The 21,319-nt window shown below is 30.5% G+C and overlaps 1 protein-coding gene across 18 annotated transcripts in view; it reads left to right on the plus strand.

Moving 5' to 3' along the window:
• Positions 1-21,319, plus strand: part of LOC6620279 (protein pangolin, isoforms A/H/I/S) — a 43,424-nt gene that overhangs the window by 5,841 nt on the left and 16,264 nt on the right. For 3 of the 18 annotated variants that reach the window (XM_032723985.1, XM_032723986.1, XM_032723987.1), the window contains exons 6-12: positions 1,647-1,755; positions 4,697-4,784; positions 4,838-4,918; positions 5,998-6,144; positions 13,232-13,424; positions 13,645-13,810; positions 17,794-17,863. In XM_032723985.1, coding sequence (XP_032579876.1) covers positions 1,647-1,755; positions 4,697-4,784; positions 4,838-4,918; positions 5,998-6,144; positions 13,232-13,424; positions 13,645-13,810; positions 17,794-17,863 — 854 coding nt within the window. Of the gene's footprint in view, positions 1-1,646; positions 1,756-4,696; positions 4,785-4,837; positions 4,919-5,997; positions 6,145-9,174; positions 9,464-9,505; positions 12,138-13,231; positions 13,425-13,644; positions 13,811-16,314; positions 16,469-17,793; positions 17,864-21,319 lie in introns of those variants that run through there. The other 15 variants (XM_032723982.1, XM_032723980.1, XM_032723981.1 and 12 more) reach the window with 10 other exon arrangements.

Below are 21,319 nucleotides of genomic sequence, written 5' to 3' on the forward strand. Positions count from 1 at the left end.
GGTCAAATCAAAAAAGCAAGTGATCAGGATCATAAATATATTTGAAAGGTACGGAACGCTTATTTCCATCTGATACATACATTTCAACGAATTAAGTATATCCTCTTACTTTATGAGTAACGGGTGTACAAATTTGGGGTGGCTCTTGAGTATATAACAAAAGACTCTTGGTTTTAGCTTTGGTGGTTGTTCCTATTGTTTTCCTTTAGTTCTGCCATACTTTTCATTACTTAACACATTAAAGAAGCACAGAGAATATGTATATAAGTTATGAGTGCAGTAGAAATACCTGCACCAATTAAATTCTTTTATACGAGAAAAAGGAAGAACCAAATTAAAAACATTACGATTGAAAAAAATTCAATTTTTATAGGGACATAGAGTTAGGCATTGTCTTTTACTTAAATTGACATGTTCACTGTTTTACCATGAACATGACTATAAAAACACAAAATATGAAAATAGCCTTTTCTATATCTGACTTTTTTGTACTTTTGATTAATATTTTGTAAATTGCGTACACGTAAAGTAATTGATAAATAACGACATTGGCGAGTCTTCCACAAATAATTAAATAATACTTAAAATGTTTGGCCTGATGCGAAAATAATAAAACAGCTTGCAAATGTGGGAAGAACTTAAACAAATATGCACCGTTCACATCTGTTTTACCAATGGGGGTAGAAACGCATATAGTGGCGGGCAGCACGTTCTATATACGTTTAGCAGCGGCGACATCAAAGAAATTTTCAGTTTCACTGAATTGTTTGCCGCTGTACTCATCGCAGCTCGTTATTATTATTGGTTGTGTGCTCCTTTAATTCGTCAACTTGTAATAGCATGGCTATTATCAGTGATCAATTGAAAGCCCACCTACACAATTTCAGTATATAAAACAGGGCCGGGGTGAATAATTTGATAGTATTTATTATTATTATTAATTATCCGTGTAAGTTTTGTCTACTATATAAATGAAGTTTGAAAGTTTGTTGTGTAGCTAAGAAAACATTTCCAGGGAACTCAACATAGTCGTCGGTCTCTTTATATACCGAATTCAACCTTGGTTTTAACACTATAGAATTAAAATTATGCAATGCAATTATGCAGTTTATGTAAATTACTCTTATATGTAAATGTAAGTTATGAAAATTTGTTCTTTTTTAAAATATCCTTTTTTCGTGATTTATGTTAAAAGCGCCCATTGCGTTTATACATTTTATGGTTTTATTTTTTAAAATAAACAAAAATAAACCTGTGGAAATCGGGGTTTTCATTGAAATTTGTTAACTTTAAATACTGTAGATTAAAAACAGTTAAGAATTAAAAATCCCAAGCTCAAAAAAGAAATATCGGATGCTTAATTTTTAAATAATACAAACATGACGTGTGACCAATATCAGTAAAAAATCGTAAAGTTAGTTTCAAAACTTAAACCAAATATCAAGTTTAAAAAATTTAATTAATGAATAATAGCTTAATACACATTTTTTGAGTCTGAGATTATATTTTTCTGATCAAAATCTAATAATGTTTTTGGGTACCTCTTGTTCAATGATTCATGTTACACAGAGATATTTTTCATGATTCATTGTCTTCTTTAATTACACTTGATTTATTTGTAGTATCTTTTTCTTTTTGTATACTAGGCCAACAAAATTGGACTGCCTTCGTTTTTTTGTCATAATGCTGATCCGTTATCAACACCACCACCAGCGCATTGCGGAATTCCTCCATATCAACTGGATCCTAAGATGGGTAAGTGCGTATTAATTCTCATAATATAATTATAAAACACGCTTTTGTGGGGTTCTACGATATTTTGGTTCTATTTAATTATAACACAAGCCCCTTGTGTATTTTGTGTTGTTTTTAATGAAAAGGAACTGTTACGCATTTTTATTATTATTTATTTTTTTGTTCTATTTTTATTCTATAAAAAATAAAAATAATATTCTAGAAAAACAAATTTAAAAATGAGCTGCTGCAATTTTTAAATTATTTATTATTTTATCCCTCCTGGTGAACGGTTGTCATAACACATAGAAACCAACAAGCAATACTTTTGAGTTTTATGTTCGCGGTTCGCCAGTGCTTTTGTTCTTTTTTTATAATGTAACCTCACAAATTATTGACTTTCTCACCCTAGTTATCATAGACGAAATTCACACAAATTATGAAGTAATAATTGCGTATGATGCGATTTCATTTGTATACATCGTTAATCCTATAGCAATGATTCTGCCAAATTTCCCTCGTTGTTTGTGCACTCTGAATAGAATTTGTGGTGGGTTGAAAGTGAACCCAAGGTATAGGGCTGATTTAGTTTGCCGATCAAATGGGAACCAGCGGCGGAAATAAAAGGCGTGCACTTAAGAGGTCCAATGGATTACGCGGCGTTATGAACCTTTACAATGATCAAGTATTCATAATTGAATAATAAAAAAACATGAACCAGGCGGAAGATAGGGCAGAATCTTTCACGGGTATAGACTTACTTACTTGACTGAGTATATTATTTTTTTGGTGCAATGTTATGATGATTAATATTATTATTATTATTGTTATAATTGTTATTATTGTTATTATTGTTATTATTATTATTATTATTATTATTATTATTATTATTATTATTATTATTATTATTATTATTATTATTATTATTATTATTATTATTATTATTATTATTATTATTATTATTATTATTATTATTATTGTTATTATTTTTATTATTATTATTTTTTTTAATTTTTATTTTTATTATTATTATTTTTATTTTTATTATTATTATTATTTTTATTTATTTTATTATTTATTTTATTTTTATTATTATTATATTTATTATTGTTATTGTTATTTTATCGTTATTGTTATTATTTTTATTCTTAATACTTTTTTTTATTATTTTTAATAGGATATGGTCCACTGTACATAAGCGGTTAATTGCTGAACTAATAGAACAACACAAATAGGGGCGTTTTCCTTTTTTAAGGACTACAGAGAGACCGCCTCTGAGTGAAGTGGTTAAAAGAACTTTGCACATGACCTAAACCTACCCCCATTAATCTTTTTATCAAGCTTTTATACTCCTCAAACCTTATATCAAAAGCTGCAGCGTATTTGGTATTGTCTGCTTTACACTTTACTGGAATCCACACTCTTTCAAAATTAAGAAGAAACTGTTTTTCTTATTTTTAAAGGTTAATTCACGGTTTTACAACTAGGAACATCTTACAAAAATTTAAAGCTCATAGCGCAATAGTAAAAACTCTAGAAATGATAAAACTGCGTGTAACCTCTATTAAAATTAAGATACCTTATTTAACTATATAACTAGGGCTTGGTTTTAACAATAATATATGTATATGTATAAACAATTTTGAGCGCAGAGCTGGTTTGCCTTATTTTAATACATCACAAACATAACGTACTATGTAAGCGTATTATTCAGCGTAAGGCATTAGAGTGGTCGTGACAAAAAGTTTTTTCGCAAATCAATAACAAATTACAAAACTATTAAAAAATATGAAAAAAAAACTAAAAAATTATTCAAAAGTGAGGGCGTGTCAGTTTTGGGTGGTCTGTGGGCGTGCAAGATTTAGATAAAAACTTACTCTGCGTCTATGCATCTCAAATCTTCATGCCTAATCACAACTCTCTAGCTTTAATAGTTCCTTCCGAGGCGGTTATACGAACAGACGGACAGAGATGGTCAGATCAACTAGGCTGATCCTGATTAGATATAACGCTTTTTAAGGCGTTTTAATAGCTTCTATTACTTTTATCTTTTAAAAAACTCGCTATAAAATGTCATGTGAAATGGTGTATTTATTGGTGATTGCTCCATCGAGATGTTGCATAGATTATGTTTAGTTAACGTAAGCTTTGTTCAATATACGGCATGATATAAGAGTATTGGCACTTAGAGCTCAAAAATGGTTTCCCTATTGAAATTGATAGTAGTTTACAAATCCTTTTTAAGGGTTGCGTGACAAACGAGAACAAATTTTAGGGGAGGACATTGCTAATAGGGCATGACCCTTTCAATGGGATATTGTAAGGGAAAAACATAATGCTTAAAAACATGTTGCGCAACCACATAATAATGACATTTTTTCTGTCGATAGATTAATTCATGCTTGCCGTCGTTTTCTATGGGACGCGGTACAGCCCGCGGGTGATTGCAGTAACCGTGTCGTCACCCTTCTTGGTTGTGATTCCTGCTGCAACGCGTAACAATTAAACTTGAAAACGACAACAATAGAACATATTTTAGGGGCAAGAATAAGAGACAACAGTGAAGCATGAAATAGAAAGGCCAACAAAATTTCAATTAAAATAAAAGGTCTAGGGATAGAATCTGAAATTGTTTAATAATCCTATATTTACACATCTACTTTACGGTTGATTAGAGATCAATTTCTTTTTTCTTCCCGCTGTACAAAATTTTTTAAAAGTCGAACAATGTTAGGCAACATGAATTATCATTTTAAAAAGCTCGCAACATTTTTGAATATCATTTAAAAAAGCTTTGGATTAAAACAAAGGTATAATTTAACGCTTAACAAATTAACTTTGTCAGAAATAGCTGATCATTGATCAATGTCAAATGAAAGGAATCAAAAATATAAAATTCTTTAAATGTGTTTGAGGAATTTAAAAACACTTGCCTTATATAATAAAAAAACTTATATTTCAGGCTTAACTCGACCAGCGCTATACCCATTTGCGGGAGGTCAATATCCTTACCCAATGCTAAGTTCAGATATGTCTCAAGTGGCATCATGGTATGTTTTTTATATCGCTCTTTAAGTTGAAATTAATATAAATTTATTTTTAGGCACACTCCTTCTGTTTACTCTGCATCTAGTTTTAGAACGCCTTATCCCTCCTCACTACCTATAAATACTACACTTGCAAGGTAATATTATGCTTTTGGGACATTACAAGTGTATTTAGCCACCCATGCTTCAATAAATCTAGGATATATGTCTAGGTTTGGGAAAAAGAGCTTATCCATTTTTTACATTTTGTTTTGATGCAACATACCTACTTGTTACGCTACATGTGGCTATGCTATAAAAACATTTTTATTTTTCCGTTCAACTGTGTCGATTTTTTTTAATTTAAATTTGTATTCCGAACCTCTGATCAGATGACGAATTAATCTAGTCATGTACACTTGGAGTTCTTTTCCCAAAGAAACCAAATAGTAAATAAGAAATTATTCAAAAATTGTTTTGATTGTATAATTTCAGAAAAGTGTAATAATAGGAAATTCAGTTTAAGTTTAAGTTTGCTTTCATTTATTGGATCTTGTCGATAAGGATGTAAAAAATGTATAAAATAGGACCTACGATTTTTGTAGAGACTTAAGGATCAGGATTAAGGATTCTGCATTCTATACATTTGGCTTACATACTCTAACTACAAATGGGTATGCTACATCTATTGGAATGGTAGAAAGAAGCTTTTCCGACCACAAAATTTATATATATATATATAAAAGGGCATCATACCCACAGTTTTGATAAATGTTTTAATTTTTATTTGTGATTTATTTTTTTCCCATTGCAAATTATAATGTAACATAATAACGTTCAAAGTAAAGAATTCAAGAAAATTTGTTTAAAACCTATTGTTCCTTAGAAAACCTTATAAAGTATAATTTACAATAATATTTTAAAAGTATCGAGCGAAGCTATAAAAACTAACAAGACACTTGAGTGTTTGAAATTTTTTTTAATGATAACTAAAGGTAAAACTAGTATGTTTATGTCCTAAGATATTGTAATTTTTAAGTTAAAACCCGTTTCAACAATAGCTCCCTTAAAATACTTGAACTCGGCAGACCAACTTACGGAATAACCGATTTCCAACCCCTTAAATAAGCTTGTAACATTGTTGTGTGTGGTGGCTAAATTGTCTTTACGTGTCCCATTAAATGTTACATTTCCATAGAATAGAATAGAATACCTATTTTTTACAATTTATTTGCAGTGATTTTCCATTCCGTTTTTCACCCAGCCTTTTACCTTCAGTACATGCCACATCGCACCACGTTATAAATGCTCATTCTGCTATTGTTGGGGTTAGCTCTAAACAAGAATGCGGTGTTCAGGACCCAACAACGAATAGATATCCAAGGTAAGCCACTTACAAATTAAAAAAATTAATTAATAGCTCTTTCTTAGAGTTTTATTAAAATTGTGTATAATGTCCAATATCTACGCACATTTAAAACTGGTACATTAACAGCAATTTAATTATATAACCGATTGTTAGGCATACCCATTTTATTTGGTTGAAATTATATAAGATCATAAATAATTTAGATTTTGGTATCGAATTTTTTTAATTACGACGCTTTAAAGTTTTTATTTAGTGGGTGGGAATATTACATCCGCCATCTTTAATTTCTCAATGGCTTTCTTCAATACATATACACACATAAGGTACGAATAGACAGACCTCTAACTATATATAAACTCTCTCATTGGTCCTCTCATGGATATAGCGCCTGCGCATTTACGACCAACCCCTAAAATGAATTTCGAATTTTATTACCCCTTTCTTTTAAAGTTCTGACTCATATAATTTAATAAATTTACATAAACTTTTGTTACTTAAAGTGAACTAGCATAAAAATAATGTTGTTTTAATAGACAATTTAAAAATAAAGTACCGTATTTTTAATTAAATTAAATTACGCATTTTATTTGCCTTCTGAAAACAACTGCTCCTAAGAAAGTTACTTTTATACTTGAAGATTAGATAAATTATAATTTGAGTGAAACTCTTTCCATCGTTGTTACCTTTGTCTGAAATATACTTTAAGCAATAAACGTAAAACAAGAGCGAAGATACGTAAATCGGATCATAGGTCTTTTAGTTGATTTGGTATTCCATTTACTGTTTTACGACATTTTTAAGATTGTGGGCTCAACTGCCCAAAACTTTCACTTCCATATCTTTGAAAAATGTGATCTTACCTATTTTATTTAGTAATTGTCTTGTCAATTTATATTGATATATCAAAAGAATATTGTCCACGTCCAAAGGCGAAAAACATTGCAACGTTCACATTTTTGACAAATGCTTTGAATAGTTTCAATGTGTAGTGCGCAAAAATACATAGATCTGCATAGAATGTTCGATCAGAACCAACTTGATCGAAACGTATGTTAAAACTCTAAAGTGTGTGTGGATGTCCCCTCCTACTAAATCTTAACTTTCATGATGTCACTTTTATTTCATTCAACCGCTTAAGCTAACCCTTTTTTAAAAATACGCAAGTTTAGTAGAAAGTCGACAACAAAAAGGTTAAGCTACGGAATAATCTATATCTGCTTTTAAAGTTTTTTTTTTACTGTTTTTTGGCACGGTACCTTTATATAGTTTGTATACAATTTTGGAAATATTTATTATATATTTTAAATCGATTTGGCTAATTTTTTACCCAGTCTCATATTGTTAATAGATGTTAATTTCAACAAAAAGTGTAACTATTATGATTTCGAAACCTAAAATTTCAAGTTTTTTTTTAGATCTCGGAACTACTCCGCTAGTGATCAGGATATATATATATATATTTCTGAAAGGGTTGTAAAGGATTCCTTTTAGCTGTTGCATACTTCTATTTTTATTAATTTTCTTTTATAATATTTGATAATACAGTATGTAACAGGCAGAAGGAAGCGTTTCCGACTATATAAAGTATATATATTCTTGATCAGGATCAATAGCCGAGTCGATCTAGCCATGCTCGTCTGTCCGTATGAACACCGAGATTTCAGGAACTATAAAAGCTTGAAGGTTGACGTTCAGCATACAGATTCTACAAAGACAGAGAAGCAGCGCCAACAAACCGCACAAAATGCAACGACAACACTTTTAAAAAACGTGTTGATATTTTTTCACATTTTTATTAGTCTTGTAAATTTCTATCGATTTTAAAAAAACTTTTTGCCACGCCTACTCTAACCGCCCAAAACTTAAGTTCAACTTTAAAATTATTCTTTCTTTTTTTATAAAATATTATATTTCTGGTATTTACGGTCCGATATAACATAATAAAAAAAGAAAACATTTTCTTATCGGTATAAGTATTTAAATTTAATTTAATAAAATGAAAAAAAATTTTCAAACTTGTGGTCACTGTTACGACCGGCGTTTTGTAGGAATTAGAGTGGAAAAATATGTTCGGCAAATCGATATAAATTTACAAGACTAATAAAAATATGAAAAATAATCAATCATTTTTCAGAAGCGTAACAAAAAGTTCTTTGGCATATATGTAGATAGAATGTTTCAAGAATACTACAAAAATCAAAAAATATAAAAAAAAACTACATTCTGAAAATACTTTGTTGACAACCGAAAATAAACTTTCTTCAAATACATAATAATATTAAAGAACATATGAATGTGCAAGTAAACAGTTGAAGTGGGCAATTAAGATTAGTGATACGAATTTGTACACATCTTTAAGTAAGAATCAAAATGAAAGTGAAACTTTTTCAACCGTTTAATTTTTAAAAAATAATTTTTTAAATCAAAATGTTAAATTGTTTGAATCTAATTGAATCTAAATTGTCAAGTTTAAGATAACATTTTTTATTTTAATATAAATATAAAATTAAGCGTTATTAATATATATATTCAAAAAGTTACTGCATTCCGTTATTGAAGCCCGTATATATATATATATATATATATATTCGTAGATATGATTTGAAAATACATGGCGCCATCTATATCTGAAGGCCCTTGAGATTTGCATGTGTTATGTTGAAAGGTAAAATCCAAAAAATTTAACATATAAAATGGAAAAAATTAAAAAATGGGTTACTTTTATTTGGAATTATGGATAGAAAAAATTTAAAGGGATGAAATGTTTACAAATTTTCTATTTATGCATCGAGACGACAGTAAAAGGGGCGTACCATCTTTGGATGTTATGAATATTGTCATGTAAAATATATGTAAAATATACATCATTTTGCGATTTTACTTGTAAAAATGTAAGCTTACGCAGCAGTACACATTACACATTATTACACAGTTCATACATATTTTATAAATATAGATTAAACCATTTTATTATTTCTTGGAAATTAAAAACAACAAATTTAATAGTATGTATAACTTTACAAATTCGATACAAACAATAATATGTGCTCAATACAAAGTATGTGCGCAATGGTTCTCACGCAGTTATTTTCACTCGAGCCGATGGCTCGTCCTTGTCTCTCTTGTTCGGCTTCGTACACTTTTATCGTTAAGTTTTATTTTTAAAGACCGAAAGAGAGTAAACCAGACAATTGTTGTGGCAGTATATACAATTTTGCGAAAAATCTATCTAAAAGGAATCAATGCCTAAAAATAGTTGAAAAAATTTCGGAAAGAACAATCATATACATACATAATTTAAAAAATAATCTATTCGATTTGTCCATTAGAAAGTGTATGATAAAATCGAGTGTTTAAACAATATTTATAAATTAAATATAAGTTTTAAAAATTGGATGGCATCTTTTGTTTCCATAATAATACTAATATAGTGTTGAACGATTTAGTCATATAAAGATGTCGAAATAAATGGAGATTGAGATAAATTATTGACCGTATTAACAATCAACTAATAGTAAAATAATTTTGGTTTCCTCTAATACAATTAATATTAATAAATCAATAAAACAAAAAAAACTTATGGCCTTGCACTGCAACAGTCGAGCAACAGGGTGACGCTAATTAACACTGAGATTTCTATGATTATCAAAAAATAAAGCATAAACGATCATAAAAAAATATTAAACAATAAATAGAGCTATCTAAATGGCATTAATATTGCAAGAAAATTGTACAAACGACGAAAAAAGTTGTACAATGTGTGCTTGAAAAATAAGTAATTTAATTAAATTTTAATCATCCAAGTGAACTAAGATTAAAGAAAAAATTCTTTTTAAATACAATTTATCCAATAATTAATACACATAAATTATAAAACAAAAAGTTAACGAATGGTTGAACCGAACGGATTTTAACAGTAGGCTCCCACAAATTCCGATAATGCCACACTGTGGAACATCTAATACTGAAATTAATTTAAACTCAAGCGAATTAATCAATTACCAGAAAAATAGGAGCAATGAGGATCTACAAAACAAGCACGATAAAAAATATTCAATCAATTTGAAAACGGGACAGGTCACTGATGGTGGGTGCAATGACCAATATACGCAATTAACTGACAACAAAATAGAACAATATAACTGCAATGATTTTGATAAAGTTTGTATTGTACCATCAAGTAGATCAGACGGAATGGAGGCATCGTTATCCGAACTCCTTTTAAGTCCGAATAAATCAATTTCCCAGCCTTGGCAAGCAGCAGAAGAAATAGAAAGTTGGCAAGATGACAGTTTTCGCCATCGAAATGAAATGTTTTCTTGTATATATACGAATAGTATGCTAAATCAGCAGCAATGCTCGCAACAGCAGCTTTTGGCCACACAACTTTTATATGCTCGGCTTCTTCGGTCTCAGTTAGCTGAACGGGAATCCCATTCGAATAAATTCAACATGGTTCATTATTCAGGATCTAAAAAGACCATGCTTCGACAAGATGAGCTTCTATCAACCCCATCTTCGCAGGATAATAATAACAATATTAAGTTAATTCATGATATCGAAAACAGCTTAAGTTGTGTAGATCCCCCTTTGTTTGAATTTTCTAACATTCATCAAAGTCAAAGAGAGGAACAAAAAAATAAACAAGATGACAAAAACTGTTACTCACCAAAATTAAAATCGAACAAGGAAGCCCTAGATGGGTACGACTTACAACACACATGTGATTTTATCAGGGAGCAAAAAAACATTCTTATCGACATTAAAAAACAACTAGAAAATCTCTCAGATAGCTCAGGTAAATTTAGGAAAAGGTTAAGTGTGCGTCAAAGTCACATTGAAGTAAATAATGGCTCTAATTCAGCCCTAGAGGAAAGTGTAAGACGACAACTAAATGGAAATCGCAAGTCTATTGAAAACTTACTGGAAGAGGTAAAAAGATTATATAATCAATGGAGCAGCGCTGAGCTCTATTATGTTCGCAGCTTACAACGCTTAGGACTCCCATCAGAGGAAGATGGTGAATATACATCTACACCAACACATACTATTATGGCATTGGCTGCTATAGCTCTGTCTAATGAAAGTGATATTTTGCCACAGAAAACAACTGCAGTGCACTCTAAGATTCCAGATATTGAAAGGGAGTCCGATTTGTTTTTGACCTCAGCAAAACCTAAAACGTTGGTCGAAATAGAGGATATAATATTACAACTCGCATCAGCTGTTAATATGCATCAATCCAGCGCTGCTAGCACCACTCATGAATCCTACAGTGATAGTGTTAAAAGCGATTGCGAAGAATCAAACTCAGCACCCACTTGCATATGGCATTCGACAAGGCGAACCTTTCGCCGCAAAAAAGACGTTGAGCCTTGTAGCACTGCAGCTGAGATTATTTTAGAATATGCTTCATTGTCTTCATCTTCTCCCGCTGAAACCTCCCGCTTGCTTACATCTGCATCAAATTTTACAGATGTTACAGAAAATTATAATGTCACAACGCAATTGCCTATTGTGTTTAATTACAATCGAGAAAGTTCAGCTGTGTCAATCATTACCGATCCTCTAATTCTTCCTGAGTTTTCTACTGCATCTTCAACCCCATCGACTAGTAGTAATAGTGGATGCTCTACTGGAATGGTTACTGGAATTTTCGGGCTAAGTCAAAACCGAAGAAAACAAAGACTTGCAAAGCACATTGAAACTCTGCCTACGAATTCTTTTAAATCGAATGCAATAAGGGGAAATGGTGACAACGAAATCGCTAGTCAGCTAAAAACGTCGCCATCAATTACAGCATCGCCGACTGAAAATGTTTCCCATTTAATTACTAAGACATTGTCTTCGCCTAATGCATCTTTAACAGCGCAGGAACTTTCCATAACTAATCTGTTTAAAGAACGCCTATGCGCTTTACAGGGGAATGCCGGATCAATGAAGACTGAAATTTTTCCCATAATAGATGCCCCATACGACTTAAGTATTGGAAGCAAGACAAAACACATGTAATTTTATATAGCTTAACTTGGTTAAACCCTTTATTTCTTTGTAAAACTGTTGAAGTCGATGCTCACTCCTAATAGTATCTATTTTCTTTAATGAAGTGATGATTATTGCAAGCAGCCTGTTGTTGTAAATTATACAAAAACTGTTGTAAGTTATAATAAATTGGTTTCGAATTTTTAAAGGCATAGAATCCACTTCAAAAAAATTATGTAAAACATTTTTTCCCGTTTATATGGAATGTTCAATGTGTAGTCTTTTTATTTTTCCCTCTCCACAGTACTTATACGCTTATATTTGAAAGGTTTTGATAACTACTGATATATTTAATTTTTATATTTAACTACTGAACATTGAGTCTTTATTTTTGTCGCATAGTATTTAACAGTTTGGAGGAACTGTTTCCGTTTCCGTTTGTCCGTCTTTCTTTCCGTATAAGCGTCCATATTATCGAGCATGCAAATAAATGGTCTTACTAAATTCAGTAAAGAGCATATTTGTATCAGGATCACGTATTAATGTCACGAATGTCGCTTACTCCAACGCCCGAAACCGTTTTAATTTTTTTTCATCACTTAGTGCAATAAATTTAACCGCCAAGTAGGAGTAGTGGGTAACCTTCAACCTCGCACTTTTTAGCTGAGTTACGAATAACAGATTGTATTCTGTACATTAAAAAAATGCCATTATATAATGGAATATGCAAGTTTTTCCAAACCATTGTTAGAAAGCGATGCTTTTCCGTTTATGTGAGCTAAACTACTAAACGAAGATTGTATATTTCCACAAGTGTACGCACGTCTTCTCAGCATTCTTGGAAATAAGTGTCAGCGTAGTTTTTGCAGAATCAATTGTAAACAATGTATTTAAAATGAGTGTTGAGTTATCGTGGGTGGTTAAAAGCATGTAAAGATTTAGTAACTTATAACTTATACATTTTTGTAAAAAATAAAAGATTAATACCATGTTTAAAAGACTAAAGTAGACCATGTGTTATTAACTACCAAGCAACGCAATTTAAAAATACAAAATTAATTGTTTAGTTTTATAACACAAGGAATAATGATTACAATCATCATTTGGTATTATCTTTTAGGAACCTGGAAGCAAAACACTCATCAAATGCGCAATCAAATGAATCCAAGGAGGCAACAAATGATAAAAAAAAACCCCATATTAAGAAACCACTAAATGCGTTCATGCTCTATATGAAGGAAATGCGTGCTAAGGTTGTTGCCGAATGCACACTAAAGGAATCGGCTGCGATTAATCAGATTTTAGGAAGACGGGTAAGAAATTTAGAAAAATTTTTATTTCGCATTTGTTGGGTTAGATTCCAATTCTTTCCGATTAGAAAAGTTGTGGGGCTTGTAAATTACCCTTTTCGAGAGGACGACAAATATTATATATTAAAATCATAACAGAGTAGAAATATACGATGCTTAGAAAAAGCATACAAAATATCAATCGTACTTCTAATGGATTAACTTATTAATAATACTTTTGTAGTGGCACGAACTTTCCCGCGAAGAACAAAGCAAATATTACGAAAAAGCTCGACAAGAGCGCCAATTGCATATGGAATTGTATCCGGGGTGGAGCGCACGAGATAACTATGGTTACGTGTCAAAAAAGAAAAAGCGAAAAAAAGACAGATCGACAACGGATTCGGGAGGTACTGCACAAAATTTTCAAAATATTAATCTTCTCTTCTTTTTATTGCATTTCACTTTTATATTATTTCATTTAATCACTAACATACAAAACGTATAGCACACATCTAACATAAACAACTAACCTATTAAAACTAGAAACAACAGTAAATTAAAAATACGTATTTGTAATTTGTGTACATACATAAAACAATAAAATATTGTATGGTTCACAACTAAAAAGAGTACACAAATAGTTCCTCACTTTGAAGTTATAAACTTTAATTTGTAGAATTAAAGATAACTTCGTTGTGTTTAATCATAGTTAGTCACTGTAAAATAGCTTGTAATCTTAAAATTCATATATATCGGCATTTCATCAATTTGATTTAAACTTAGTTAAACATTTAGTTAAGTTTTGACGCAGTAAAAATATCGGAAGTTTCTTCAGTGTGAGTTTTCTTACATTGCTAAACAATGTTTTTACGCATCGCTTATTAAACTAATATTTTATTTTTGTTTAAATGTTTAAATTGAGTGTTGGCTGAAGGGATGATAATATTAATCGATCAAGATTAGGTTTTTAGTATGACAATATATATATATAAGGACACAAACCACAAACACAATCAACAAAGTAACTAATGGATAGTGTTTATTTGAAAAATTCATTACATATAACCAAAGTAAAAAGAGTTTTAACTTTGGTTTTAATTTTTTATTTCAAGTCTTAGTTACTTTCTTTAGAAATAAAATAAATAAACGGTCCCCAGAAGCTCAGATTAGTGTAATTCAATATATTATTTTTTTCTTTTTTCTTTTAAGATTGTAATTTTTATAAATATTTCTTATTAATATTTTTTAAATAGCAAACTACGATCGATTGGCTGTATAATGATGTAATTTTTTAACTAAAAACCAAGACAAACATGTATTTAAACTTAATATTTTCATATTTATTTAGACCAATTTGTTGCTGAATTTTAAAGCAATCAATTGTTAATTATCTTTCTAAGCTATGTGTGGCATCTAAAATAGAATTGGCGAAAGCATGCGCCCGAAACCGTATTAAAGATCGATCAGTCCAAGCTTTTCACATATTGTAAGATCGTCCAATTGCTGACAGCGATTTAAACGAACACATCACTTGGAACTATCCATCTAAGTTAGCATTGGTGTTGTGGAGGGGTGATGCAAGAGAAACTGTAGACAAAAGAAGCAAATGACACAGTAAACTTGTTCAAATAAAAGTAATATATATTTTAATAATTTTGTATATAAAGCAAACGTAACGTGCAATCTTTTTCATATAAAGCAAACGAAACGTGCAATCAAACATAAATCTATATTAGGCTTGTTTTTATTTCAATTTGTATATTGTGTGAGTTTTCGAGGAATGTCAGGATATTATCGCAGTTATATTGAGGGCTTTTAGTTAAGACTTGCATATGGTTTTGGTAAATATACAAATTGTAGGGTGACAAGTGAACGACAAGTTTTTACGATCTGGAATACTTATAGAGCGGTCTAGTTTTTATGATCTGGAATACTAATAGATCGGTCTATAAGAGATTGTTGTCTTTTATTAGGCTCGTGGACTTTTTTATATTCTAGATTTGGGCAAGCAACTTCGGTGCTTTTTGGGGGAAGTATTTAAAATGTAGATTGCGAGTTGATGTGTCAATGTTTGGATGATTATTATGACCGGGAAACATAGCAAACTAGAGCAGATTACGCAGTAACTGGGACCCTTTTTTGTACCCTTGCAGATTTCTGTCAGAAGTGCGCAACGCAGAATATAATTATTGATCAGTAGTATAAGCTCGGGCGACAATATCAAAGCTATAATTGAAGTAATCAATAATAAGCGGAAAAAAGTACATTTATAGCTCTTGATCCTAAATGCTCTTATATTGTTCACACCAGTTCTTGACAATATAATTATAGCTGTCATACAAACAGTCAGAAAATTACAAATTAAAAGGCTAATTAATGAAAAATAAATAGTAATTTCGTTGTTGGAGAGTACAGAGGAGTAGATTGTCAAGGAACCGGTCTAAAAATGTACGGTTGACCTTACTGAAAGGATGGGCCGTTGAAAGACTATTGCTGCGATTATTTACATGTGTACAAGATGTCTGCATAACATCGTTTTTGATTTTATCGAACCTTTAATGTTTACAAAGGAAAGATGTCGAAAAAAATGGGCTTGACTACAGTGGGCTTTGGTAACAGTAATAGCGAAACAAAATTTATTTTATTTAAAAAAATTGTGGGATCAAAAATAGACAACACAGGCAACTATGTGCTTATTTTTTTTTCTATATTATAACTTATTTCTTTTATAATACATATTCTGGAAAATAGCATATTTTTTTGGGATACTCAAGTTTTACTATTCCGTTTTTCGCATCACAGATAGATGGTGCTTAAATTCGTGGTTAAATATATATATGTATATATGTATACTTGAATACTGTTATTATATACTATTTTTCGCGATACATCGCGTTTATCCCACTCCCAGTGGCATGCCTTGGGGCGTGAGGAGCAGGCGAAGTATTACGAGTTGGCGCGAAGGGAGCGACAACTGCACATGCAAATGTATCCTGATTGGAGCTCTCGTACAAATGCCTCTCGTGGCAAAAAACGGAAGCGGAAGCAAGATACCAATGATGGAGGTTAGATACATTCTCTTAAACTAAGCTAAGAACTTAAATCAGTTTAAATGCAGCCAGAAATGATCAATTAAATATAAATTAAGGTCAAATATAAGAAAATTAATAAACTTAGTTAATACATTTAAAGCTTTTTAAATATTTACAGCAACAATTGCATAAAAAATAAATATAAATATATATATGAATATATGAATATATATATAAATATATATATAAATATATATAAAAATATATATATCAATATATATAAAAATATATATAAAAATTTATATAAATATATATTAAATATATATACAAATATATATTAAATATATATACAAATATATATAAATATATATAAATATATATACAAATATATATATAAATACATATACAATATACATAATATATATAATATATAATTAATTATATAAAAATAATAATAATAATAAAATAATTATAATGGTAATATAAATATATATATTTTATATATATGTATTTACTAGTATCTATATTTATTATATATTTATATATATTCATATTCATGTATCATACATAAACATATAATTAACTGATACATAAGCCATTCAGATCGGAATAAAATTGTGAAAATTGATTGGGTTAAAGCGATTGGCAAGCCATAAACATAAACAACAAAAATTTATTAAAAATAAATATAGATCTAATAAAGTTTTCAATATTATAACATTCATTGACAAAATTTAAATGGCATGGAAAAATGAAAACTTTTTGTCCAAATTAAGTCAATTGCATGAAAGTATTCAAGTAAAAATCTGTTCATTAAAATTAACATATTTCGAAGTAGTATATAAGTATTTGCATGAAATTATGATACGTTATTTTAATAAGAACAGTCAAATAATTTTATATACCCGTCACTAGTATATGATATTCTTTCGAATGTATATATATATGATCTATATGGGTCTTAACGACTGTCCGTTTTCTTGTCTGTCCGTCGATCCGAAAATTTTACAGGATCTAAGAAGTTAACATGCTTATTCTAAGGATACTTGTTTTTTTTTTTTAATTTTGCAACGCATACCTTTAATAATAAATATTTGTTGAAAAAATACAAATAAAAACTTGTAGGGGTTACTTTTTAAAGTAAAGTGCAGTGCGGGTATTGAAAATTTGAGACAGTCTACTATATGTTGTTTTTAAAAATATCGCCATAGATATTTTTTTTATTTATTCTGTAAACATGTATATTCCCATTACCTTTCTATCAACATATGTATATCTAACTAACAAACCATTAACAATGTTTTCACTAATACATATTTTATTAAGTTTGCTTATTATAATTACCTCTTTTTCCTTAGGTAATAATATGAAAAAATGCCGCGCCCGTTTTGGACTAGATCAACAGAGTCAGTGGTGCAAACCGTGCAGGTATGTTTTACCCCTATTTTTGTTTACAATGCTTTACATTTTATTGCAAATGGATTTACAATATTCACGCAAGAAATTCCAAATTAATTGACAACAAAATTTTATTTTAATTTTCGCTCTTTTCGTAAAAACATTTAAAAAATCCGCGTGGCCCTAAAACATGGCTACTCTGTAACTAGTGAGAACTATATTTATAAGGCATTTTTTCGGTTTGTTTAAATTAATTATTTAAACATTATAGTTTTCTGAGCTATGATTGATGAAGAAGGGTGAAGGGTATAAGAAACCCTAGTTCGTTATCTATCGTAAAATACACTAACATATTCGATAACACGAACGGGGGTTTCTTCAACTATCTAAACAAATTTCGCAAAACTTTTCATCAATTTATAAATAAATTTAGACAAATTAATTTCTTATGTGAAGATCCAATAACAACTTTACATGGACACGAAAAAACCAAAAAATCAAAAAGGGTTTACGAGCAATTGCGTATTTGATCGCAGAATGTATATGTACACTCAACTCGGCTGTTGATACTGATCAAGAATATATAAATTTTATATGGTCGCAAAGGTTTTCTCTATTACGCTGCAGACTTCAGAATAAGTCAATATACAGTCAGGAAGGGTATGAAAATGTTTTATTTATAATGCAATAGAATTAGTGGTTTAACAAGAGAGAATTCTATAGTCCAGTTCCCCGTTACTCAGCTAGTAAAAATGAGAGTTTGAAATTGCATAATTTCTCTGGGAAATAGATAGATATTGGAAAATAAAATGAAAAATAAATTTTAAAATTTTCAAAAGTGTGGGAGGGACGGTTTCGGGCGTTTTGTAGGTGTAAGGTGGGCCGTGGCCGAATATCAAAAAATGTTTCAAATGTGTGGGCTTGTCGTTTCGACCGGTTTGTGGGCGTTCGAGTTGGTGTGGTAACATGGGTCTCTAGAATCTGTATGCTCAATTTCAACCTTCTAGCTTTTATAGTTCCAGAGATCTCGACGTTCGTACGGACGAAAATTTTTCCAAGCCGTTTGGACATGGCCTCGACTAGGCTATTGATCCTGATCGAGAATATATATACTTTATATGGTCGGAAACGGTTCATTATGCCTCTTACATACTTTTCAACGAATCTAGTATACCCTTTTACTTTACGAGAAACGGATTTTTTTATGTGATGTACATAGATTCGGCTATTACTATTTCTATGCTATGTTTAAATAATTATAACGTTAAGGCAATGCAAATCAAGAATTTTTTACATGATCAAAAATAATATAGATTTAAAGTTTAAGAACTCGTAAAGCGTCAAATTTACAATGCACGAGCATATGTGTGCACAAATAACGTTTTCGACTGTCACTTTATGGGTAGAAAAAAGCTGCTGGCTGTAGAGCTCTCCGCTTTCTGGCACTTGAACAAAAGTTCCGAGAGCTGGAGCCAGTTCTAGAGCCAGCACAAAACAAAGATAAATGTCACGTTAGAGAGCCAGCTGTGCTGTAGCTTGTATTGGGAACCTTAAACGGCTAAGGATAGCTGTATCCTCGGCAAATGTGGATACTGTCAGGCGACGTTGCTGTATAGATGAGGTATAAAGTAGGACCAAGAACGCTGCCTTTGGGGAGTCTAGCCTCAATTATATGATCAGTGAATGTGGAAATGATGCACCGCACTGAAAAATTACTGTATGACTTAAGAAGTTTGTGAGTTTTTACTTTAAGCATTAGGTCGTCGAGTCAGACTGTCGAATGCTTGGGATACGTCAGTTCTTATTTCAGTTGTTATTCGATTGACCTTCGCAATGGTTCTGTGGCTTTCGTGAAAGCCAAATTGATGTGCCGTGATTTTGTTGTGGGCTCTCAGGTGTAGATTAAGTCGGGTTAGCAGGTATTTTTCGAATAGTTTTAAAAACATAAGAGTAAGACCAATAGGTCTGTAAGATGAAGAAACTGTGTGGTCCTTACCAGTCTTTGGAATCATTATGAAGATCGATCTTTTCCATCGGAAGAAACCATGTTTGGTTATGGAATTCAAAAGCTGGGGTATGTAGTGAACTTTAGAATGTGGGGCAGCTCGATGATCATTTTCAAATAACACAGCATATCGGGCTGAGATTGTCTTTCACTAAAAAGTTGCTTCAACATAAAAATTGAAAACAATATTAAAAAAACGCTCTGAGCTATTTTGGTGGGTTTTAGTGAAAGTAACACAGAAACTATTTTTCGTTGTTTTTTTATTAGGATTACTAGCGACAATATATTTATGTACATATCCATAATTATTCGCACGGTCACATGGAACTTTTTGGCCAGGTCGCCCACTATTTTTTTATTTTATTTTTTGTCATGCATTTATCAATTTAAATTTTCTTATGCAATCTCAACTACCAAAACTGTTGGCGAAGTCGACTAAAACGGTGGAAAGACAATATTAAGTAACCTATGTTTGTTTGGGTATGCCAATATTTTGGCTTTGCTCACAATCCGTAGTATGTTTAACATTTTTTAATATATTTTTGTAAGATAAAAATATATATTCAGTGAGAGAGACATTTGTGACCATATGATGTATGTATTTTTGAGCAGTATGAACAAATCGATATATCCGTTACTTTCTGGACGTCCGCCTGTTTCTACTCATGATTTCATCATAATCGAACATCTATATAAAGTTAAAAGCTGTCATATGAACAATGGGAAAATTACTATATATTAATACATTAGTAATGAATTGTTGTTTTAAATAAAGCTTCATTTAAGTATAAATTGATACTTTAAAATAATACTTAAAAAAGAAATTAGTAAACAAATTATAAGTAGTTGGCTTTTCACGTATATTCATTCATTCATTATTAAACATTCATATTACTTTACATTCATTTAAACATAGAACTACAATACCTTCTAAAAATGTGCCAAACCATATTATTTAAAACAAAGATATCCCCCCACTTTTAAAACAACAATTACCGTAATACTGCGATTTTTTATGTCTTGCGTGAATTTTGTTGATATTAACTGATAGATACTCTAATAAAAAAAATGATTTTGCACCTGTTAGACCTATTATGAAATCCACATTAAAAAACACTGACCCAAAATCTCAGAAACACCCCATTACATTTAAAATACAATGATTAAGTCTTAAAAAGGACTACTATTATTAACTGCACGATATGCAACTTATTTACGATTTATTAACTTATAAGACCGAAAAACTCATGTTTATTTATTATTTAGTTTTTACTTTTTTTAAATATTAGTTATGCGTTTTAAATTTGTGGGAGGCACATTAAATCTAGTTGTAAATATTATAAGTATAGTTTTATTTTAGTCATTTTTATGACATTGTTTTTAGCTTTATTTTCGTGGCACTAGAAAAGTTATTACAATGGCATGTTCTTATAACCAAAGACACTAGAATAACAAGATGCGTAACGGCCATACATTGTTTT

The sequence above is a fragment of the Drosophila sechellia genome, chromosome 4, assembly GCF_004382195.2.
Source record: "Drosophila sechellia strain sech25 chromosome 4, ASM438219v1, whole genome shotgun sequence".
Classification (NCBI taxonomy): domain Eukaryota; kingdom Metazoa; phylum Arthropoda; class Insecta; order Diptera; family Drosophilidae; genus Drosophila; species Drosophila sechellia.